Below are 25383 nucleotides of genomic sequence, written 5' to 3' on the forward strand. Positions count from 1 at the left end.
GAACTCATTGACATGAGCCAAAGTAAACAGCTGTTTTGTGGAGTGATGGGGCAAAGGCAGATTAGAGTGGGTGATGAAGTGAGAAAATGGTGACACGTACATGGTCACCTCTCAAGAAGTCCGGTTAGGAAGAAAGTACAGGGTAACTTTGGCTTTATCAACCCTCTTTATTGAGTTTTTTCTATTTTATTACTTCTTACATTCATCCCCGTTTGTTTCCTTAAGATTTATCCTGTTGTTCTCTGTGTGATACAGATATTTCAGCTTTTTATCTAATATAAACATTTCAGGTTCTACAGTTTACCTTGCATGCCAAGTTAGCTGCATTATTCAAATTATGAGATGTAATATTTTTAGTCTCATGTTATTTACTAAATTCCAATGAGATTTCTTCCTCAATGCATGTGTTCAAAAGTATTTCAAATGTTTCTTAATGAGCCTTTACAAGTTATTTTTAAAAATATGTAGTTGATAAAATCCCAATTCTTTGAACACTATATGACATATACTCATTCTAAAGTTTTTTATTTTATTTATTTTTTTATTGTTGGGGATTCATTGAGGGTACAATAAGCAGGTTACACTGATTGCAATTGTTAGGCAAAGTTCCCTCTTGCAATCATGACATTCTAAAGATTTTTATATAAATTATACAATTTAATCTTCACGATCATCCTATGAGGCAGGTACTATTATTATATTCTCATTTTTATAAACAGGGAGATAAACACAACAAAATTAATAATTTATACCCAAGTAACTTGATAGAGCTGATCAAGATGGAGCTGCCCTTTTTATATCTTCCCCACTTTAGTTTTTATTTTTAGAAGAAACTGCAAAGCCCTAAATTTTGGGGAGATCAATTTCATTGGAGTATAATTTATGTATAACACACTGCATGCATTTATGACGTACAATTCTGAGTTTTGAGAAAGGTATGCAACCTATAAAACCCATAAAACTATCACAACAAATGCAGAATATTTCCATACCCACTAAATTTCACCCTGGCCTTCTGTGTAAATTCCCTTCTGCTCCAGGCCCCAGGGAACTAGTGATCTACTTTTTATGACCACAGTTTGCATTTTATAAATTCAATATAAATGAAATGATATACTCTAGCTAGTATTTGTCTGGCTTCTTTTTATTCAGCATACTGATTTTGAGATTCATCCATGTTGTTGTATCAGTAGGTTGTCCTTTTTAACTGCTGAGCAGTATTCCTTTCTAAGATATACCATATTTTGTTTACTCACTTTTGATGAACATTTGAGTTAATTTCAATTTGGGGATATTAGGTCTAGGGTTACTATAAACACTTATATTCCAGTTTCTGTAAGATACGCTTTCATTTCTCTTGGGTAAATATCTAAGACTACAATGGCTAGATTTTTTTCCTCAAGTTTTTGTTGTCATTGTTTTTGGTTGCCCTGGTAGAGTGCTTTGGTGTCTGCCTAGCTCACAACAACCTCAAACTCTTGGACTCAAAAGCTCCTCTTGCTTCAGCCTAACAAGTAGCTAGGACTATAGGTGCCTGCTATAACGCCCTGCTAATTTTTCTATTTTTAGTAGAGATGAGGTCTCGCTCTTGCTCAGGGTGGTCCTGAATTCCTGAGCTCAAGGAATCCATTGGCCTCGCTCTCCCAGAGTACCAGAAGTACAGGTGTGAGCCACCGTGCCCAGTCTGTTTTTCTTTTTCTGAGACATGGTCTTGCTATGCTGCCCAGGCTGGCCTCCAGCTCCCACCTCAAGTGATCCTCCTGCCTCAGCCTCCAGAGTACACTGAGACTTCCGGTATATGCCATCACCCCTGGCTCCTATAATGGTTAGATTTTATAACAGATTTATGTTTTGCTTTTGTAAAACTGCTAAACTGTTGCCAAGATGTAAGGAAACTTTACATTACTAGCATCAGTGTAGGAGTTCCAATGAATCCACATCTTTGCCAACAGTTGGTAGGGCCAGTCCTTTTTAGACTTGCTAGCTGAAGTTTTGTGGTAATTCATCGTGATTGCACTTTTCATTTTCCTGATAATAATAATCTGAGCATCTTTTCATGTGCTTCTTGGCCATCCATGTAACTTCTTTTGTGAAGTTCAAATATTTTGTCCGTAAGATTTTGTGACTGAGTTCTAAGAATTCTTCATATTTTCTGGATATATATCACTTTGCCAGGTACGTTATACTTTCTCCCTGTCTGTGCTTTGCCTTTTCAATATCTGTCTTGCAAATTACAAAAGTCTTTAATTTTGATAAAGTCTCATTTGTCAATTTTGGTTCACACTTTTTTGTTTCCTAAGAAATCTTTGCCTTCTGTAAGAAAACAAAGATTTTCTCCTATTTTCTTCTACAAACTTTAGTGTTTAGTTAGGTCTAGGATCTAGATCAGTGGTTCTCAACCTTCCTAATGCCACGACGCTTTAATACAGTTCCTCATGTTGCGGTGACCTGCAACCATAAAATTATTTTCGTTGCTACTTCGTAACTCTAATTTTGCTTCTGTTATGAATCGTAATGTAAATATCTGATATGCAGAGACCCCCTAAAGGGTTGCGACCCACAGGTTGAGAACTACTGATCTATATCAAGTACTAGGGGGTGTCCAACCTGTGGCCTGCACAACGATTACACGAGGACTGTTTTGCTTATCGGTGGTGTTGGATGTCACAAAAAACATGCACAAACCTCTTTTTTGCTCATTAGCGCTCATTACTGTTTGTGTAGTTAATGTGAGGCCCAAGACAACTCTTATTCTTCCAATGTGCGGCAGAAAAGAAAAAAGGTTGGACTTTCCTCATAGACTACATACTATGAGGTAAGAATCAATGTTCATTTTTTCCCATATGAACATCCAATTATTCTGACACCTTTTGTTGACAAAACTTTCTTTTCCCCACTAAATTACCTTGGCACTTTTGTAAAATCCTCAGTTGACTATATAAATGTGGGCCTAATTCTGAATTCTCTATTCTGCTCCATGGATTTATATGTCTGTTTTCCCCCCAGTATTACGCTATCTTAATTACTGTATTTCTAAGTCTTGAAATCAAGTAGTGTGATCCTCCAACTTTGTTGTTCTTTTACCAGAAGTAAAAGTATTTCTATATATATATATATGAAAATACTAAGCCCATATGGAAATACTAAATACTCTGTCACAGGGGATACAGTGCTGTGACATCATAGCTCACAGCACCTTCAAACCTCTTAGGGTCAAGCAATCCTCTTGTGTCAGCCTCCTGAATAGCCGGGACTACAGGTGCCTGCCACAACACCTAGTTTTCTATTCTTAGTAGAGACAGAGTCTTACTCTTGCTCAGGCTGGTCTCAAACTCCTGAGCTCAGGCGATCCACCTTCCTTGGCCTCCCAGAGTGCTGGGATTACAGGTGTGAGCCAGGCGTATTTCCACACATATTTTAAAATCATCTTGGCAAGTGCTACCAAAAAACCTGTGAAGATTTTAATAGAAAATGCATTAAATGTGTAGATCACATTGGAGAAGTCACATCTCAAAAATGATTCTTTCAGGCTATATTTTTCCATTTATTTAGGTCTTTAATTTCTCTCAATAATGTTTTGTAGTTTTCATCATAGAGGTATTACACAACTTTCAATTTTTGCACTATTGTAAATAGAATTGTTTTTGTTTCATTTTCCAATTGTTTTCTTTCAGTATATAAACACAGTTACATCCTGCAAGCTTGTTAAATTCACCTATCAGTTCTTATAGTTTTTAGTATTAGAGATTTGATTTTTTTTTTTTTTTTTTTGCAGTTTTTGGCCGGGGCTGGGCTTGAACCCACCACCTCCGGCATATGGGGCTGGCGCCCTACCTCTTTGAGCCTCACGTGCTGCCCAGGATTTTTGACTTTAGAATCATGTCACCTACAAATAGAGACAATTTTACTTCTAATTTTTAAGCCATTTTTCCTTCTTGTATTGCAATAGCTAGGACCTCTAGAACAATGTTGAAGTACTTTGTCCTAGGAAATATGCTTTCAATTTCTCTTCATATGTATAATATTAGGTGTAGGTTTTTTGTAGACGTGTTTAATTAGACTGAGGAATTTATCTTCTATTCCCTTGTTCTCTAGAAGTTATTTATTTTTTTGCAGTTTTTGGCTGGGGCCGGGTTTGAACCCACTACCTCTGATATATGGGGCCACCCTAGAAGTTATTTTTTAAAAAATCATCTATGACTGTTGAGTTTTGTCAAATTTTTTTGTGTCTGAGATCATCATGATTTTTCTGCTTTTACACAGCAAATATGGTTTATCACATTGTGTTTTTGAATTTTATATGTATATATATATTTTTATTTTTTTAAGACAGTCTGTCACCCTGGGTAGAGTCCTGTGGTGTCATACCTCACAGCAACCTCAAACTCTCGGGCCCAAGCCATCCTCTTGCCTCAGCCTCCCAAGTAGCTGGGACTACAGATACCTGCCATGATGCCTGGTTAGTTTTTCTATTTTTAGTAGAGACAGGGTCTCACTCTTGCTCAGGCTGGTCTCAAACTCCTGACTCAGGTGATCCACCTGCCTTGGCCTCCCAGGCTGGGACTACAGGTGTGAATCACTGCACCCAGATGATATTACATTTTTGAATATAAAACTTATTTGGTCATGATATAATAAACTTTTAATATATTTGATTAGACATGCCAAAGATTATTTTTAAATGTATCTTCATAAAAAGTATTGGTAATTATTTTTCACAGTGCCTTTGTCTGATTTTGCTATCATTCATTTCTAAAAATATTCCTACGGGGTAGACATTATCATCTACAGTTTTAGAAACAGCGTTAGAGGCACAGAGAAGTTCACCAACTTGCTCAAGATCTAATGGCTGATAAATGGTTGAACTGCACTCTCAGTCGTTGTCTGATGGCCTCTAATTTGTTGAATGTTGCTTTACTGCTCCAGGTATATGGTCAATTTCTAAGTGTTCCAAATGTTAATTTATGAAAGTATACCCTGTTTTTCGATATGGTGTTCTATAAATGGTCTTTTTTTTTTGGCTAGGGCTGGGTTTGAATCCACCACCTCCAGCATATGGGGCCAGCGCCCTACTCCTTTGAGCCACAGGCGCTGCCCCCTAAATGGTCATTTTTGAGGTATATCCATATTGATCTGTATCATTACTTGCTTGATCAATGAGGTATTTTAAAATTTCCAATAAAACATTAGGTTTGTTTTCTCTTTGAAGTTCATTAATTTTTGTTTTCTTCTGGTTAACATGGCACCATATTTACTATACTTTTTCTCTTATCCTTTACTTGTAATAAGAGGCTCTTGTAAATAGCATATAGTTGAACTTGTTTTAAAATGAAGTATGGAATACTCTAGCCCAGAGTTCACTAAGTTCATGACATTGACTGGAATATTTTATTTTCTAACTTTCATTCTATATTAATTTGATCTTTCTCAAGGCTTTTTGTGGTGGTTGTTAACTTCTTGTATACAAGTTCTACCCTACTCCCATTTTCATTTCCTCCTCATAGTTTGAAAGTGACATGCTTTTCTTTTGAAAGGCATAGTCAACTTAAAGTTTAATCAAACACTAGCACCTTACATACAAGGTCTACACTTTGAGCTTTCTACAATTTATCCTTTAGATTTTTCTTCTTTTTGAGACAGTCTCACTCAATTGCCCCAGGTTAGAGTGCCAAGGCATTAGTTTAGCTCATGGCAACCTCAAATTCCTGGGTTCAAGTGATCCTCCTGCCTTAGCCTCCCAAGTAGCTGGGATTATAGGGACCTGCCACACTGCCTAGCAAATTCTTCTATTTCTAGTTGGAGACAGGGTTCTTGCTCTTGCTCAGACTGGACTTAAACTCTTGAGCTCAAGTGATCCTTTCACTTGTCCTCTCAGAGTGCATTACAGGCAGGAGCCACCATACCCAGTCTAGATTTTTTTTTTTTTTAAGGCAGAGTCTCAAGCTGTTGCACTGGGTAGAGTGCCACCGCTTTAGAGCTCAAACTCTTGGGCTTACCCAATTCTCCCAAGTAGCTGGGACTACAGGCACCCACCACAACGCCCAGATTTTTTTTTGCTGCATTTATCACTGTTGTTTTAGCTGGCCCGGGCCAGGATCGAACCTGCCTTGGTTTATGTGGCCAATGCCCTATCCACTGAGCACCGCCGCCAGTCTAGATCTTTTTGTGAGGATCAGTTAGCAGCAGACTGTTTTTTGTCTTTTTTTTTTTCTCAAGTCAGAGCCTCAAGCTGTTGCCCTGCGTAGAGTGCCGTGGTATCACAACTCACACCAATCTCCAACTCCTGGGCTCAAGCAATTCTCCTGCCTCCGCCTCCCAAGTAGCTGGGACTACAGGTGCCCACACAACGCCCGACTGTTTTTTGGTTGCAGCCATAATTGTTGTTTGGCGGGACTGGGCTGGATTCAAACCCGCCAGCTCAGGTGTACGTGACTGGCGCCTTAAGCCGCTTGAGCCACAGACGCTGAGCTTGTTTTTTGTCTTAAACATGCTCTTATTTCACCCCTATTGTTGACAGTTTCGTCAAGGGTAGAATCTTAGGTTTCAGGTTACTCTCTTTCAGCATTTTAAAGATATTTTCCTGTCTCTTGGATTCCTTAAATGTTAAAGAGCAACACTCTTTTATTCTTTAGTAATAACTTCTGTCTAGTTGCTTTAAAAATATTTTCTTTTCGGTGTTCTGAAGTTTCATTCTGTGATCATTTCCACAAAGTCTACCTTGCATTGGCTGGGCTTTATGATTCTTGATCTTGCTGTCTTTCATAAATTAGGGTAAACAAACTCTGTCTATCCTTCTGAATAACTTCTCTCAGATTTCAATTAGACATATGTTGGACCTGCTAATTATATCCTCATTCTCTCTTAAAAGATTTAAAATATGATCGATGTGTTATTTCCCTTGATGATGTTTTTCTGAGATCTTTTAGTTCACTAATTTCTTTTTAACTGTTCAATCTGGAACTGTCCATTTCGGTTTCTTTTCATCTTTAAAAATGATTATTAGCCAGGCATGGTGGTTACGCCTGTAATTCAGCCACCTCAAGTCATCCTCCTGTGTGGACAAAGCATGAGGCTCATTTAAGGTCAGGAGTTTGAGACTAGCCTAGGCAGCACAGAGAGACCTTGTGTCCACAAAAAAAATAGTTATTTCCAAATGTGCCAATTTTTAATTTTATATTTCAAGTGTTTAATTTCCTAATTTACATAAGTGAATAACTATTTTGTATCATGTATTTGGTATTCTGGTATCCACAATGTTTGTAGTAAGATTCCCTGTGATTGGTAATGTTGAGCTCATGTTCCTTATAATTTTATTTATCAGGATTCTGGGTTTAAAGTACATTCCTCCACAGATTATTTGGACTTGGTCCTTCCAGGTACTTGAGGTTACTATCAAGCAAGGATACTTAAATTTCACATTGGCTCTGCCAACCTCCTCACCCTCTGGTCACAAAATTGGAGTGATGTAAGCTCAGGCTTCAAACTTGTGTGAGAATAAGCTTGTTCCACATTCTCAGGGAAGATTTTTCTTTTCCCAATTTGTAACCCCTTCATCCAAGCCAAGGCAGAGACAGTCACAAATCCCACTATCATCCTCTGAGACCTGCTATTTTCCTAGTTCATGGACTGAAGGTGTACACTTCAAGGATTGTAGTATTATGCTGGAGGGGATGAGGTCTTTAAATAGACCTCCCCAAAAGGTAGAGCCTGAAATATCACCTCCCTACACCTCCAATACATAAAATTAAAATCTGGATGGTAGGCTAGCAGGAAGCACCTGATATCTACTCTCACTCCCAAACATTCTATCATTCTACATTTGCTTTTGTCGTAGTTTCTGGCCTTTCAGGAATTTCCTTACTTACCATTTCAACCAAGCATTGAAAAAGATTAAATACTCTCTGAAACTTTGTTATGGATTTCTCTGAATCTCTGGTCAGCCAGATGGCCCCGGCTTTTACTTCTTTAAACTAGAAGGTAAGTTTGGTATGATGGCTTATGCCTACGTGTATTACTCCCACTACTCTGCGAGGCTGAGGTGGGAGGATTAACTTAGCCCAGAAGTTTGAGAATGCAGTGAGCTATGATAGAGCCACTGAATTCCAGCCTGGGCAACAGAGTGACACCCTGTCTCTAAAAATAAGTTAATTAAGTAGGAGGTTAAGAGTCATATGCTCTGGATAAAGGGAGGAAAAAAGGGTTTGGTAGACAATGGAAAAGGTGTGAACGAGTGTAAAATGGGAAAGCAAGTTGGAAGACACTCGCAAGACATGATGGCGTACAAGACAGCTCATGGTACAGGAAGAGATTACCTGACCAGACTTCACTGCACTTGCGCTGTATAGTAGTCTTACATCTGATACATATTAGCCACATAATCTTGGAAAAATTACACCCTTCTTCCATCTATTTCATGGGGATTGTGAAGATAATTTCATAAAGTGCTTTGAAAATCAGTATATAATTATAAGGCATTATAATGTCTCCTGCCATAGATCTTTATCTGAAACTTTGGCCTCAACAGATAGTCTCAGTAAAAACAAGATCAAGTTAGTGAACAAAACATTGCTTCGTAGATTCAGATAAAAACAGTTTATAATCACAGTTATGGATAAAAGTCAACATTGAACTAAATCACTATTTCCAGTAAATAGTAAATGATTCATGATATGAGACTTGTTTTACAGACTTTTCTATTTAGTAGAATTTGTTGAAACGAAATTAGCAAAGCCCTAATTACTATGGGCCATTTGCCACGACATAAATAGTTTTGTTAAGCAAAACCCTGTTATATAAAATCTTTTAGGCAGAAAAGATTACAGACAGTACATAAATAATTTACCCCAAATGTCCATGAAAACAAAATTAACCTCCACATATTAGATGTCTAAATATTTTCCAGATCTTTTATATTGTCATTCAATAATATTAGATGATCACCATTGTTGTAATTGCTATGGGATTAAAAATATGATAAAATAACTTGTCCTCAAGGAATTTCCATTTCAGGTGGTGAAAGTGTTAAGTTTTGTGGGAAATCACAGAACATAACAAAATCAACGTATCTATAAGTTGAATTACATTTCAAGCACCACCCACATTTTAAAGAATATATCCATTAGCAGAGATAGTAACAGCGTCCATGAATGTAAGAGTTAAGGTTTTGGCATTTTGATTAAGTCACTGTATTTTATCCTGATTAAGCAACTGGCACTCATATTACAAATATAAGGAAAAAGTATCAATATGTTGAATATGAACTCATTGATTCTTGCATGTATTACAATACTCCAAAGATGGTACACTTCCAAATGTCATTTTAAATCCCTCCACATGTTCTGATGGTGGATGGCATCAGTTTTACAGAGTGAGGTCTTCTTGGGTAAAAGTACAAGAGTGTGAACCCTTTTATGGTGAAGTTTATGTTCTACTAATCTAGCCAGAAAAAGTTCAATATATGTGCTTTTAAGTTTAGTGCCCAGGTTTTTCCCTCTAAACTATCTGCTTGTAGGAGGCTAAGTATGAGAAGCCTAATAGTTTCACACAGAGCTACTCTACCCCTTATGGATTCCATTTAAGTGTAGTCACCAAAGCAAAGTTGTGTAGGCAGTTCTTAACTTTTCAAAAGCATGGTGAGTTTTAGAACAAAATGTGTTCAAAGTAGTAATAGTTACTTCACAAGCTTCATTTTTATACTGATTCAATGTTTTTGGTTTTTTATTTGGGTATTTATTTATTTATTTATTCTTTTTCTTTTTTTTTTTTTATTGTTGAGGATTCATTGAGGGTACAATAAGCCAGGTTGATTCAATGTTTTTTTATAACTAAGTCCTTAAAGTTACTTTTACTAGTTAGAAACAGATCAACAAATGCTTTACACTAAAGAAAAATGGAATTCGCATAATGTAATATGACAGTAAAGACAAGTTAGTAATTAAGCAGCACAACTTGAAAAAAATAGAGGAGCTTTTAGTTTAAAAAATTAATTATCAGGTTAAGTCTTATATTTGTCACCACATAGACTTTCCCTACCACTATGCTATAATATGAAGAACTTTCTAGAAAACGCTTTATTAATTTATTAATTTAGGATGATTAATTGGAAGTATATTTCTAATTGCCTGGAACTGAGATAAAAATTTGAATTCTAATACTGTTAAAGTCAAGTTCCTATGAATTTTCTCTAATGAATAGGGAAGTGATTCCTGGTTAAGGTATCTGTTTGGGGCAGCCAGGTAGCTCACACTTGTAATCTTAGCACTCTGGGAGGCCTAGGCCTCATTTGATCTAAGATGTTTGAGACCAGCCTGAGCAAGAGAGAGACCCTATCTCTTATAAAAAACACAAAATTTACTCAGGCATTGTGGCAGGCACCTGTAGTTCCAGCTACTCAGGAGGCTGAGGCAAGAGGATGGCTTGAACCTAGGAGTTTGCAATTGCCACAAGGTAGGCTGATGCCATGGCACTCTAGCCTGGCAACAGAGTGAGACTCTTGTCACAAAAATAACAATTAAAATTTTCTTTTTAAACAGATTTTCCAAAAACTTGCAAATCTGTTGTCTTAAGTACAGTTATATGTCCTAAAATTCTTAGTTTGATTATAAAAGGACGAGGATAGACTAACAATCTATACCCATTTTAGGAGACACTGCAAAAGAAAAAAGGTATAGCTCAACTTTTTTTATTTTTTAGGTTAATAGACTTTTATTGTTTTAAAAAAATTACATCACACAAACAAAAGATTCTTTTAAAGGGAGACTTTTAGACTTTAAATACTTCCTCATGGGAGGAGCATAGGGGAGACACAGGAAGACTTCATCTAACAAATGCAATGAGTGTAACCAATTCTTTGTACCCTCACAGAATCCCAAACAACAAAAATACTTTCTCACTAGCTTGCAATGTTAGCAATCAAAAGCCTAGACTCAGTCTAGATATTGTGTTGTGTATTTTGTGCTGTAGAAGCATACTTTTAGAATTTTGAGCTTAAACATAGATGCTTTTTTCTATTGTGATACTTTTCTCCTGTTGTGATAGTGTTTAGCCACTTTGTTTACCTTGGGATAACAGATACTGACTGGGAGAGGGTAAATGGGAAAATTCTCACATCTTAATCTGGGTGGTGGTAACGTGCATATACAGTATATATAAAATCCCATCTAGCTGTTCATTTAAGATTGTGCACTTTATGGTGCTTATATACCTCAAGAAGTAAAAAGAGTATTTACCTACTTTATGAGATGTCTACCAACTATTTTATGATGAATCATTAAAATGATTTTGTAAGTCAAAGTATATAGGTGAAAACCAAGTTATCTGATGTTCATGACATAAAGATTGCTAGTCGCTTTCAGGTAAATTACATCTGAAGCTAGAGTAAAGCTTCAGGGATGATAAGTCACTAACATTCTTTCAGAAATGGTGGCAGGAAGAATACAATGTTTAACTATAAAGAAGTGTGATAATAGCTTTAAACAATTGGAAGATCAGAACGTCCTCAGATAAATGATATAACTATGGCGTGATTATCTGATTTATGATTACTCATGTTTCCATTTTGCTTCTTACTGTTTGGGCTTTTGTTACTGTATTGTTTAAGCTCCCAAAAAATAGAGGATAAAGAATTTAAGTTAAATTAGTTTTGTCACTATTTCAGCTGTTGTTTTCAGTGAGCTAAACAGCTGATGTTCCGGCGGTGCTTTTAAAATTATGCATTCTACTTCCTATTTATTAAAAGAGAAAAGAGTTGGTTTATGAAAAAAATAATCTGCCTCAAATGTTTTTTTTTTTTTTAACTTTTGCTTGGAACTACATTAATTCTCATCACCTCCAAAAGCCTTTGAGAGGATTAGCTACATAGACCAATATTGTTCTATATTAGTCAGTATTAAGCGTATGATGTCACCTTGTTTCCTCCCTTCCTCCAGCTTTTCTTTTTTTGGGGGGAGGGGAAGGGAAATTTGTCAGGCAATTCTGAAAATCCTGTGGCTTAAACACCACAAGCTGACACAGATGACTGACACCTTCCACTCCCAAACCTGTTTGAAATGGGTCAAATACCTAAGCGCTGCAGAACAATGCAATCCAACCAGCAATTCCTCATCAAAGAGAAAGGGGGTGTGATTAGATTCCAGATATCACTGCAAGTTACCGCAAAAAAACAGTTTGGTCTGCTCCTGCAGTGGGCACAGATTAAGCTCGTATTTTCTGTCTTCTTTGGCGCCAAGAAAGGCTATACTGTAAGAAGCAAAATAAATCTCCAAAGCCTGCAGCACCGGGACGCGCTTTACAGGCTGCCCGGAGACCCACCCCTGACCCGCGGCTTCGGTAAGCGACCACCCGCCCTGCCGGGCGACTATCGAGCGGAATTGGCTTGAGGCTTCTCGAGCCCCAGGAAGGGAGATGCGAGAGGGAAGAGAAGCTTCTAAGAAAAGCCACGCAGCAACAATAGCGGAGCAGCAGCTCCGCGGTGACGTAATGGCTGGCGGCGGGCCAGCTCCCGCGGAGCCGCCGCGTCCCGGCGCCCGGCCTCCCTCCGCGCGGCCCGGCTCCGGCGCGGCCGCCCGGGCTGCTGCTCCGCGCGCTGCCACTTTGTCGGTGCCACCGACGCCTCCTCCGAGGCCCAGGACAGCGAACAAAGGGCTGTCCCGCTGTCTGAAGTGGACGGCTCGCACGCACTCTCCCTCCCCCGTGCCCCCCATCCCCCGCAAGCACCGCGGTAACCGAGTCGACCCACCGCCTAAGTTCACGGCGAACACACGGGCGCACGCCCGGGCGTGCCTCAGTTTCCCCGCGCGGCCCCGCGCGCCGGTGCTCCCGCCTTACCTCCGCCAGGTAGAGGTTGAGGAGACAGAGCGTGGAAAACTGGAGGCAGGAGGGGAAGCAGTAGAGCAGCCAGTGGGGGAAGAAGTGCAGGTGAGCGGGCGGCCGGAGCAGGGGCAGGGAGCCGCTGAGCGAGAAGGCGGCGGAGAACAGGGTGGTCCTGAGCGCTGCCCACAGCAGACAGAGGAAGAGGCAGAGGGTCTGGTAACTGAGCCGCCGCTCGCGGTACAGGAGCAGCCGCCACAGCTGCAGGTAGGCGAAGGCGAAGAGGGCGGCGTAGAGCACGGCGTGCAGGACGCTCAGCGCCAACTGCACGGAGCCCGGCACCGCGGCGTCTGAGGCAGCAGCGACGGCTCCTCCGCCTCCGCCGCCCCCGCCGGGCGTCGAAGGCTCGCGGCCGGCCGCAGGGGCGGCGGCGGCCGCCGGACCCGGCACGGACACCCTCATGAGGGGGCTAGGGGGCTGGCGAGGGAGCGCGGGAACGAAGGGGCCGGACTCGGAGCCGCCGTCGAGGGGGAAGACTGCCCCCTGACCCCCCACCCACCCCTGCCTCCAACCCCAGGAAGCGCCGTGACGGGACCCGGCGTCCCGCGCAGAGCGGCCGCGGCTCCCCCCGACCCCGCCTCCTCCTCCCCCCACCCCCCGGGGGTCTCGGCTCCTCCTGCTGCGGCTCAGCTCCGGAGCTGCAAAAAACAACTCTCGGCTGGAGACAATCAGCTGAGAAACCCGAGCATTTGAGGCGCTCGCTCCGCACTGTGGGCTCGCGCCGATTGGCTCATGCGGGCACGCCCCCTGAGCGCCGTATTCGGAAGGCCACTAGCCACAGAACCCGTCGCTCGGGGGTTCCGAGATCTGATTGGGTGTCCGCTTTCCCCGCTTTATCCCACCCTCTCCTCCCCACCCACGCCACTGATTGGCCCAGCTATGGCACCTCCCATTCGCGCCGGCGGGAGGACTGTCTGTCATCAGAGGCGGCTCTCGCTCCGCCTCCCACGCTTCCCATTGGCTGGGGAGCCCCTCACGTAGGGAGCACGTGGAGAAGGAGGAGCCTCGCGCGGTGTTTTCGGCCCGGGAGGGTGATTCCGCTGGCCGGGGGTGGCCGCTGCCGGGAGCTCAGGGACCCTGCGCTTTCGCAGGTGGCCGAAGCTGTTCTCGGCTGCCTGGCTAACCCGGCACGGCCCCGCCTTCCGCATCCTTCTCAGGGGTTCGGCAGCGGGAACGGTCGGCCGTGCGGCCTGGGAGACCGCCGGGTCCCTGCCCGCAGGTGGTGCACGAAAGTCTTCGGCAGGTAGGTGGCGGCGCGGATCCTGCCTGCCGAAGTGGAGTTCAGACCGAGCGGCTTTTCTCCCGCGAGGGCCGCACCTCCCAGTCCAGGAGTCCAGCACTGCACGCCCGCACGGGCCTTGGGCCCGGAGCGGCCTCGCCCAGAGTCTGTTGACCCGCGTTTTGCATTCGTCGCTTCGTGAGCGCGGGAAGCACGTGAACCCTTTTCAAGGCGAGGGCAAGGATGGAGGCGATGGGTAAACTGAAACTATTAAGTAAAAGACCCTGCGTAGGGAAATAAATGTCCCCCAGGAAGAACAGTGTCAGTATCCGATGTTGGAACCATCTCTGAATTAGCGCTTCCTTGAAACTTAGAATTTGGGACGATAATCTGGGCATACGTTTGGGGGGAAAGGCAGAGCAGACCTGCAGGTCTTAGATGGTTGTCTGGAGAGGAGATAGGGTAGTCCGTGTGCCTTAAACCCTACAAGTCGGGAAGCCTTAGTGCCTGGGGCATAGTGTGGTTGGTGGCGCTACTCCTGAGCTGGGAAAACATGAAGGCTGTGTTACCTTGCTGCTGCAAACAGTCCAGGGATAAACAGACCTCCCTAACGTGTATTGGGCCGACACGTACCATTCGTTGGCTTAAAAAAAAATTGGTAATAAAATGAGCAAAATAGTGCAAAATGTCGAGGAAATAATTTGTGTTTGGCACATTACAAATTCAATATCCTGCATTTACTTGGAGCAGTCAAGACCCAGCCTTTCCTACCTCACCATCCTTTGTCCTCTGCTTGCTGAGGAAGAGTGGCGCTTTCTTTTTCCCTACCTACATGTTCCACTGGGGACTTTAATGTCTGTTTTGTACTCCAGATTCTGAAACAATGGTTCACCAGGGCACCAGATGCTGGTGTGGTTTGAGTTTTCTTTACAGGTGTGCCGGCAAATTGTGATAAAGGAGGAGCCTGGCACTGTGAAGTGGACAGTGCTCAGATGGAACGTTCAGAGCAGTGCAGTGAACAGAAGTTAACAGGCCTGATCCAACATCTGTGCTCATGTTTATTGAAACTTAAGAACTTCACCTCTTGGATTCTTAGAGAATGCGGTCAGGGCAGTACACACAATTCTTTTCAAATAGGGAACAAGTGCTCATGACAGCAGGGAGGTAATTGATTATAGTTGTGTGCTTAAGCACTTAAGTATAAAATCAGAGTTGTTTTAGGCACTTGTGAAAATTGGGGACACCACATGGTCTCTGGCATAGCCTAGATGCAAATTTCAACTGGTGAGTAGACTTTAACCCTAAAGAGGTTTTTCTTTTTCTCCCTATTCTCCACTTAAGGTGATAATAAACATCCAGATAATAAACTCATACTGACTTTACGTCTTTGCTTGTGAGACTTTCCCCCCATATGTCAGAACAAGTCTGGATGCCTCTTCTTTCTACTTCCCTTTCCTGGGGATGAGTGTGGGGAGTGAAATACAGGATTGTCCTCACAAATGCTTTCAAGGAGCTCTAAAGTGGAGAGATGTTGATTCCCTTTGCTGCCTCCATTAAGTCTTAAATAATAAACTATAGAAATATAATCAACATTTTTTTTTTTTGGGAGGCTGGTTAGGCGAGCAGGTTCTGTCCTCTAGTAGCAGCCTTAAACTGTAACTAAACTAACTTCAGACAGAATGTTCTTACCCCAACTTTACAAGCAATTATATGCCTCATTTGTTGCAAAATATGAAATGTGTCTCCTTCCAGGGGCCCACAGATCTTGATACAATTTATTTTAATAGTTACAGTTGTTTCCTCTTTTTCCTGAGAGGGATAGCCATTAATTTTATGGTTACTCATAAGGGAATTTTAGGCCTATACAGGGGGAAAAAAAAACTTGCTGCACAAATTAAATGTGTCCAAATGCACAAAAGTTGAATATTGTTCTGAGAGGGCAGATTGCTGTTGCTCAGTAGTCTGTCAAATATCAAAAAGCAGAGAATTGTGCTCCATGTGTTGTTATTAACAGTATCCAGTCCCCAAATGCGGTTGCTCTAGCCTGGGTAAAGAGGGCTGTGGTTGTTCCACCAGCCAGGGATCACATAAGGAACCTTCTCAGCCTATTTCCTTACCAAGGGGAAGACCAATGTTTTTCCCTTGAAGCACTTCCTCCTTCGTGTGTTTGGGAGCTTTCTTTTTTTTTTTTTTTTGGTTTTTGGCCGGGGCTGGGTTTGAACCCACCACCTCCGGCATATGGGACCAGCGCCCTACTCCTTGAGCCACAGGCGCTGCCCGGGCTTTCTTAATAGTCTCCCGCTGCACACAACATAACTTTTGTTGCCTTTAACATTTCATTTGCAAGCTTTAATCCTTTCTGTACTACAGTCTCATGGACCCATTTTACAGTGCTTGTTAGCCTCTTGTGTTTGGCCTTAGTTACATGCTAGTCTTTCTATTATTTAAATGACTCATGCATATACATTTGTTTAGAGTTCAGGGATGGGACAAAAGTTACACCTACATGCCAATGCTGACATCTGCTGATCGGGAGCATTATACTGAAGAATCAAGGCCCCTTCCAGGCCCAAGGTATAAAAGTCCGCACACAGTTGGGAGGTATGTGTGGGATATTGGCAAACATTTGCCTATGACTTTTTCCTTTTGGTATTGGCATCTATTGTGGTAACAACAGAGAGAAAGTGTGTCAGATTCATGACACGTATATAGATTCCTAAAAACTTCTAGAAGTTACATAAGCCACTTTGCACATTTCATTGGCCGAATTAAGTTGTGGCCGTACCTAACAGCCAGTTGTATTTTAAAGAGTCCTCTTGCCTTTCAGAATCTCCTTGCAGTGGAATGGGGTGAATTTCCTCTGAATTCTTTGAAATACCTTGCTTTAAACTCTTGAGTATGTACCCTGTTTCCCCCGAAAATAAGACAGTGTCTTATTTTAAGGTGTGCTCCCAAAGATGCGCTAGGTCTTATTTTCAGGGGACATCTTATCTTTCCTGTAAGTAGGTCTTATTTTCAGAGGATGTCTTATTTTCGGGGAAACAGGGTATTTATGTTCAGGTTACTCTCTTCTCCCCTGTTACTAGGACCAGATGTACCAAAAAGACTAGGCTGGGTTTTACTATGGTAGTAACACCAACTTTCTGAGTTTAAAACCACAAAGTTTACTTTATGTTCACATCGAGTCAGTCTGGGAGCTTTGTTCCCTAGTGTTCTTTTTCTGGGACTTGGGCCAACAGAAAAGGCCTCATTTTGAGTGTTATCAGTCTTCATAGCAGAGGAAAAGTGTGTTATGATTCATAACACATGTACACTGACTCTTAAAACCCCCTAAAATACATGCCACTTTGCACATTTCGTCGGCCAGAGGAAACCATGCCCATACCTGACTCAAGGAAGTAAGAAGTATAATTTTAACATATAGAGAACTAGAAACATTTGAAAAACCATCCCCTGCCAGTAAATATTCCGCTTTCTGCATGTAGTTCATCCTTGACTTTTCCCAGTGGCGATAATCCAAAAATCCCATACAGTCACTGTGTAAGCATAAAGTCCATGATCTCTGAGACATGCCCAGTAGGGGTAGGATCTTCACTGGTCTGGACATAAGTTATGTCTCCCACCCCTGTTGAATATATAGGGTAGTGGTGAGACATAATTATAAGTGTTCCCATTTAGAGAGGGGAAGAATGGAAGACGCATATCAGACTCTAGACTGTAGCAGTCTACAGTTGAAATCTCTCTGGGAACATGGTGCCAGGGCTCTATTCTGTTTTGGGTTCTCTAGGCCAGTTTAAAAAACAGACAACTTGGGTGGCGCCTGTGGCTTAAAGGAGTAGGGCGCTGACCCTATATACTGGAGGTGGCAGGTTCAAACCTGGCCTCGGCCAAAAACTGCAAACAAACAAAAAAAACCCATAGACAACTCCAATTTAATTTGAATATTTAGTGAACATGATAAAAATGCATTATAGGAAAAATGAAATAAAAACCATCAAATTACAAGCCCAATTTAAAAATTGTTAGATTCAATAAGTACGAAATTGCTGGAAGAGCTTGTAAACATTTACATTTAAATTCTGTATTTATCTCAGTTCTTACTCTGCACCTGCCTGCAGTATAGTTCTCCGTGGTCCTTGGCTTTAAAGAGGCCCTTCCATTTTTGTCATTGGCTATATCTGAAGGTGGCTTTGGAGAATCCGGCCTCTTTCTGTGGCTGAGCAGTTTTGTCAGCTTGCTTCATGACCATAGGAGGGTGGATTGTTTAAAGTTCTGAACATTTCATCTCCTGTATGATGCTTCTTCTCTGAGTATCTTTTTTCAACACCTTGTTAAGTACAACCAGCTTCTACACTGTGCTAATCTGTCTTCCAAACTCTGCTTTTAGGGCTATCGATAAGTTCATTAGCCACAGGAACTGAGGTACAGGTTCATTATAAATTTATTAGCTGAGTTTCACCTCCAAGTTAATATAATGATAGTTATATCAAATGTTTTATCATTCCTTAACATGGATCACTTTTGATCTCCAGTCTCTGAAAAATGATTGCTTGAGTAGGCCCAGAACACTTTCGTGCTGCTTGGCCTGTAAGCCAGTGTTGGGGGTTTTGTTAAGGCAGTATTTCATCTGTGGTTGGTACACCAGTGACGATAGACTGGCTTACGCTACAATAGTAACCCCTCCAAGTTCAGGGGCTGGAAACGGCAGGGTTTACGTCTTCTTTATGTCACATGCTCATCGGGAGCTTGTATACACGTGGGGTGGGGGTTCTCTGCACTGTGGTCACGCTGGCAAAACAGCCACTGTTTGGACATTGCTGTGGACTGTGACAGAAGACAGTAAAGGCTGGCATCTCCCATGCTAGCTGTTAGAACCCTTTCCTGTGGGAGATGCCACTTCTGCCCACTCTTTATTGGCCACAGTAAATTGCATGTGGCCAGATCTGATTTCACCAGAGATGGGGAGTGCAGGAGCTTACATGTCCTCCTACCTTGTAATATATATATATTGAGACAGAGTCTCACTATGTCACCCTGGGTAGAGTGTTGTGGCATCACAGCTCACAGCAACCACAAACTCGTGGGCTTAAGTGATTCTCTTGCCTCAGCCTCCCAAGTAGCTGGGACTACAGGCGCCCGCCACAAGGCCTGGCTATTTTTGTTGCAGTTGTCGTTGTTTAGGTGACCCAGGCTGGGTTCGAACCTGCCAGCCTCACTGTCTGTGGCTGGTGCCATAACCACCGTGCTACAGGCACCAACCCTACCTTATAATATTTTAGTGAAGAATCAGAACTAGACAGATGAACTGCCCCACCTAAGAAATAAGGTTGCCTTTCTCCCAAGGTTCTCATTACTTGGTGCTGATATTTAGATTTTTGAAGTATTAAGTATTGGTTCTTATTCCCTTTTCTAGTTACTGGAGGAGTCTGTTCTCACTCATACTCTTTGACTCACTCATATTCCCATCCCTTTATTTCAGTGATCTTTTTATGTAGAGCTGGTTTCTGGAAAATGGGATTCAGTTTCCATGCCTGTGGCCCCACGGGGTAGATTGGATTAATACGCGTCGTATGGAAGATTTGATGATGCACTACTAGTAGGAATAGTTGTTTTTTTTATTTTTTAAATCAAAGTGAAAAAGTATACTATTTAAAGAAGTCAGATGGTTTCTACGTCAAAGGCTTTAAAAGTCCCCTTGGCACCTTCCTTCCCCCAACCCCCATTTCTTCTTCCTAAGAGTCAGTTACTTTTAACAGCTCACTGATTGTTTTGGCCTTGACCTTCTTATTTCCAATACACTTGGGTTTTGGTCTTGGGAAAGGTAAAGATTTAGTTCTTTCATCTCTTTCCCACCCCAACTGCTTGTTCCCTTATTTTCTGTCTCCTCATCCTCTCACCTGTGGTTATGGTTTTGATTAAATAATTATTCAGTGTTTATTTCTTTATGAAGACATAAATTCTATTTCTAGCCGATCCATGCTGTACTCTCTGCTTGAAGTAATTTTTAAAATAATCAACTGTTATCAAAGATGGAACAAACCAAAGATTGCTACTGATCTCTAAACGTGTGTAAGAATGATCACGAGCGTCTCTAATTGACCAAAGGCACAGCGCTTTCACGTATGTAATCTCATTTGTCTAATGAGTGGGAGATGTGGGAAAGTCAGCGTTGAATGTGCAGCTTGCTGCTACATAGTACTTTCTAGGGGAAAAGAGTGTGTTGATACGTCCAGCTTAGCATTAAAATAATTGAATTGTAACCTGAGGGCCAGAGAAAATGATACTTTTGTTTTTTTCTTTTTCCATTTTTTTATTGTTAAATCATAGCTGTGTACATTAGTGCAATCAAGGGGTACAGTGTGCTCGTTTCATACACAATCTGAAATACTCTCATCAAACTGTTCAACGTAGCCTTCATGGCATTTTCTTAGTTGGAGAAAATGATACTTTTGTACATGAATTTTTCAATTGTGCTTTTAATGTTTTACAGTTTAATTAGGTTATATTTACTTTATATATAGTAATGAATGCTATGCACTTATTCTCTTAGTCTTGGAAATGCATGCATTTCTCTCCAGAATATGAAGAAAATAGTGGATGACCTATTTTAAAACATCTCCATTAATTTAAAGTGGCTTTAAAATAGGCTGGTTTAAAATGGTTATAATGTATAATCAATTTTAATGTCAAGGATACCCCTTAATTATATCATTAAAATTACATTTTTATACACCTCTCACAGTTCTCACTCCTCGTTTTACTTTTGAGTTTTTGAACTTTTGACTCCTTAAACATTGATGGTAGATTTGTTCACTATTTGATATATATTAGTTCTAATGAACAGAATTATTAGACAGTTATCAATAGGTAATTAGCTCCTTTTGTAGGAATACCTGCTCGTTAAGGAGAGGTATTAAGTTCTTCTTGATTATATCGAATGGCCATGGTAAATATCCAGTTTAACAGGATTTTTCCATACATTTTTATTCTTTTGTCATTTTATTCTTTATTGAAAAATTCTACTCTATTCACCTATCCATATGTGTATATGAAAATAATTTTTTGCTATTTTTCCCTATTGCCTATTTTGAGATAGTGATTTTGCATTTGAAAGATATGGGTCTTATTTGAAATTAAGAAAAAATTAAAACAAACTTCTCATCTGTGGATATATATTTTTCTCTAGAAGTATGATATTTGTACATTACGCTAATTTTCGTAAGCTATCTTTTTTGTAAACTAGGATAACAATAGATCATCAGTAGAAGAATATCTTGAAGTTGCTTAAGAAAAACATGGAAGTAGCAAAATAGAAAACAGAGAGAATTGACAGGCGATGCAGAGGGCAGCAAGGGAATAAGGATGCAGAATCTGAGCTCGGGACATAGAGTCAAATTGAAGTATGAGTTGAATAGGTATTACATTTCTAAGCAGTATAAAGCAATCTAACCCTTAAACATTATAAATGTGTATGTATATTTAGAAGGAATGTTCTTAGTTATAACAGGCGTCTTCTAGGGGATTTAAAGCACAAAGAAACTAAACATACTAGACATATTTTGGATGTCTCCTATGTTACTGGTATTAAGTAACTATTTGAGTATTTATTATAAATCAGCTATCAATAGACAAAGATAAAATGACCACTTTAAAAGATGGATTTTGGATAATGTTTGAGAATTTTAGAACCCTTAAAACTGACAATTAGTGTACTACACTCCAGTAAATATCTTTCCAATTCGAAATACTTAGTTATTTTCTAGTTATCTTTGCTATCTTTATAAGTATCAAATCAGTAGTATTATCAAATCAGTGTTTTTATTTTATTTTATTTATTTATTTTGAGACAGAGTCTCACTGTGTCATCCTCAATAGAGTGCTGGGGTGTCACAGCTCACAGCAACCTCAAACTCTTGGGCTTAAGCGATTCTCTTGCCTCAGCCTCCCAAGTAGCTGGGACTACAGGCGCCCTCCACAATGCCCGGCTATTTTTTGTTGCAGTTGTTTAGGTGTTATTTAGCTGGCCTGGACCATGTTCGAACCTGCCCCCTTGTTGTATGTGGCTGGCTCATGACCACTGTGCTACGGCGCTGAGCCAAATCAGCATTTTTATTTTATTTTTTAAAATATGACCATGGAGCTTTAATAGGGATTGCATTAAAATTGTATATTGCTTTGGGTAGTATGGACTTTTTTTTTTTTTTTGGTAGTATGGACATTTTAACAATGTTGATTCTTCCCAACCATGAGAAGAATCGTGGTATGTTTTTCCATTTGTTAAGATCTTCAGCTATTTCTTTCCTTAGAGTTTCATAGTTCTCTTTATAAAGATCTTTCACATCCTTTTTTAGGTAAACTCCCAAATACTTCATCTTCTTTGGCACTACTGTGAAAGGAATAGAGTCCTTCACTGTTTTTTCACCATGACTATTGTTCATATATATAAAGGCTACAGATTTATGAGTGTCGATTTTGTAACCCAAGACGCTACTGTATTCCTTGATCACTTCTAAGAGTTTTATAGTAGAATCCCTGGTCTTTTCCAGATATACAATTATATCATCTGCAAAGAGTGTAAGTTTGATCTCTTCTGACCCTATGTGGATACCCTTGATCACCTTTTCTTGCCTAATTGTGATGGCTAAGACTTGCGTTACAATGTTAAAAAGCAATGGAGATGATGGGCAACCTTGCCTGGTTCCTGATCTGAGTGGAAATGATTTCAATTTAACTCCATTCAATATGATACTGGTTGTGGGTTTGCTGTAGATGGCCTCTATCAATTTAAGAAATATCCCTTCTATGCCCATTTTTAAAAGTGTTCTGATCATGAAGGGATGCTGGATATTATCAAAATCTTTTTCTGCATCAATTGAGAGAATCATATGGTCTTTGTTTTTTAATTTGTTTATGTGCTGAATTATATTTATAGATTTACATATATTGAACCAGCCTTGAGACCCTGTGATAAAACCCACTTGGTCCTGGTGTATAATTTGTTTGATGTGTTGCTGGATTTTGTTTGTTAGGGTCTTGTTGAATATTTTTTGTTTGTTTTTTTGCAGTTTTGGGCCAGAGCTGGATTTGAACCTGCCACTTTTGGTATGTGGGGCCGGTACCCTACTCCTTTGAGCCACAGGCACCACCTCTTGTTGACTATTTTTGCATCAATATTCATTAATGATATTGGGCTATAATTTTCTTTTCTTGTTGGGTCTTTTCCTGGTTTGGGGATCAAGGTGATGTTTGCTTCATAGAATGTGTTGGGTAGTATTTCATCTTTTTTCTATATTTTGAAAAAGGTTAAGTAATATAGGTATTAGTTCCTTTTTAAAAGTTTGGTAGAATTCTGATATGAAGCCATCTGGTCCCAGGCTTTTCTTTTTAGGGAGATTTTGTATGGTTGCTGCTATTTCAGAACTTGATATAGGCCTGTTCAACATTTCCACTTCATTCTGGCTAAGTCTAGGAAGGTGGCATGTTTCCAAGTATTGGTCTGTTTCTTTCAGATTTTCATATTTCTGAGAATAGAGTTTCCTGTAATATTCACTAAGGATTTTTTGAATTTCTGAGGAGTCTGTTGTTATTTCGTCTTTATCATTTCTGATTGATGAAATTAGAGATTTTACTCTTTTTTTTTTCCTGATTAGGTTAGCCAAAGGTTTATCTATTTTATTGACCTTTTAAAAAATCCAACTTTTTGATCTGTTGTATAACCCTTTTGTTTTCATTTTCATTTAATTCTGCTCTAATTTTGGTTATTTCTTTTATTTTGCTAGGTTTAGGATTGGAATGTTCTTCCTTTTCTAGTTGCTTGAGATGTCCCATTAAGTTGTTAACTTCTTCTCTTTCCGTTCTCTTGAGGAAGGCTTGTAGAGCTGTAAATTTCCTACTTAGGATTGCCTTTGCAGTATCCCCGAGGTTCTGATAATTCATGTCTTCATTGTCATTTTGTTCCAAAAATTTGGTACTTCTTAATCTCGTCTATGACCCAGCTGTTATTCAGCATTAAGGTTATTTAGTTTCTATGTTTTTGTATGAGTATGCAGATTCCTGTTGTTATTGAGTTTAACTTTTATTCCATGATGGTCTGGGAAGATGAAAGGAATAATTTCTATTCTTTTAAATTTGCTAAGGTTAGACTTGTGACCTAAGATGTGATCAATTTTAGAGTATGTTCCATGGGCTGATGAGAAGAATGTGTATTCAGTTTTGTTAGAATGGAATGTTCTCTATATGTCTGTTAAATCCAATTGTTGAATCGTTAAGTTTAAGTCTAAAATTTCTTTGCTTAGCTTCTTACTGGAGGATCTATCCAACAATGCCAAAGAAATATTAAAATCTCTGACTATTATGGTGCTGGAAGAAATCAAGTTGCTCATGTCTGTTAGAGTCTCTCTTATAAATTGAGGCTCATTCTGGTTGGGTGCATAAATGTTAATAATTGAAATCTCATCATGTTGAGTGTTACCCTTAACAAATATGAAGTGACCATCCTTATCTTTCCTTACTTTTGTTGGTTTAAAGCCTATTGTATCTGTGAATAAAATTACAACACCTGCTTTTTTCTGATTTCCATTTGCCTGAAATATAGATGGCCATCCCTTCACCCTGAGACTGTATTTATCTTTTAAGGTAAGATGAGATTCTTGTATGCAACAGCTATCTGACCTGAATTTTTGTGTCCAGTCAGCCAACCTGCACCTTTTTAGAGGACAATTTAAGCCATTCCCATTAATTGTAAATATTGATAAGCCTGGTAGAATTTTGGGTATCGAGTTTTTCGAAAGTCCAGGACATTTTTAATCCTTTCGCAGCTGTGGAAGTTGGAATTTATAAAAGGTTTCTGAGTGAGTTTACTTTTGTGGTGGAGAATTGCACTGGTCATTATGGAGGATAGGTCTAAGAATATCCTGGAGAGCTGGTTTAGTTATGGCAAATTTCTTCAACATGTGAATGTTATTAAAGTATTTAGTTTCTCGGGTGGCATCTGTGGCTCAAAGGAATAGGGCGTCAGCCCTTATGCCAGAGGTGGTGGGTTCAAACCCAGCCCCGGCCAGAAATGGCAAAAAAATATATATATATTTAATTTCTCCATCATAAATGAAACTTAGTTTCACTGGATACAGAATCCTGGGTTGAAAGTTATTTTGTTTTAGGGGATTAAAAGTCGATGACCATCCTCTTCTAGCTTGAACGGTTTTAGCAGAGAATTATGCAGTCATTCTAATATTCTTGCCCTTGTAGATTATGGTTTTCTTATGTTTGGCTGCTTTCAGAATTTTCTCCTTCATTTT

The 25383-nt window shown here is 40.2% G+C and overlaps 2 protein-coding genes across 11 annotated transcripts in view; one reads left to right on the forward strand and one right to left on the reverse strand.

The window, feature by feature from the left end:
* GPR137C (G protein-coupled receptor 137C) overlaps window positions 1-13577 on the reverse strand; it is a 67139-nt gene extending 53562 nt beyond the window's left edge. The window contains exon 1 of the mRNA XM_053595837.1: window positions 12826-13577. Coding sequence (XP_053451812.1) covers window positions 12826-13269 — 444 coding nt within the window. The 5' untranslated portion in view covers window positions 13270-13577. The remainder of the gene's footprint in view (window positions 1-12825) is intronic.
* Window positions 13578-13895: 318 nt separating this feature from the next.
* Window positions 13896-25383, forward strand: part of TXNDC16 (thioredoxin domain containing 16) — a 115672-nt gene continuing 104184 nt past the window's right edge. For 3 of the 10 annotated variants that reach the window (XM_053595379.1, XM_053595383.1, XM_053595384.1), the window contains exon 1: window positions 13896-14342. The gene's annotated coding sequence lies outside the window, so the exon portion shown is untranslated. Of the gene's footprint in view, window positions 14343-19989; window positions 20207-23164; window positions 23189-25383 lie in introns of those variants that run through there. The other 7 variants (XM_053595378.1, XM_053595385.1, XM_053595386.1 and 4 more) reach the window with 4 other exon arrangements.

This window comes from Nycticebus coucang, chromosome 6 (assembly GCF_027406575.1).
Source record: "Nycticebus coucang isolate mNycCou1 chromosome 6, mNycCou1.pri, whole genome shotgun sequence".
Taxonomy (NCBI): domain Eukaryota; kingdom Metazoa; phylum Chordata; class Mammalia; order Primates; family Lorisidae; genus Nycticebus; species Nycticebus coucang.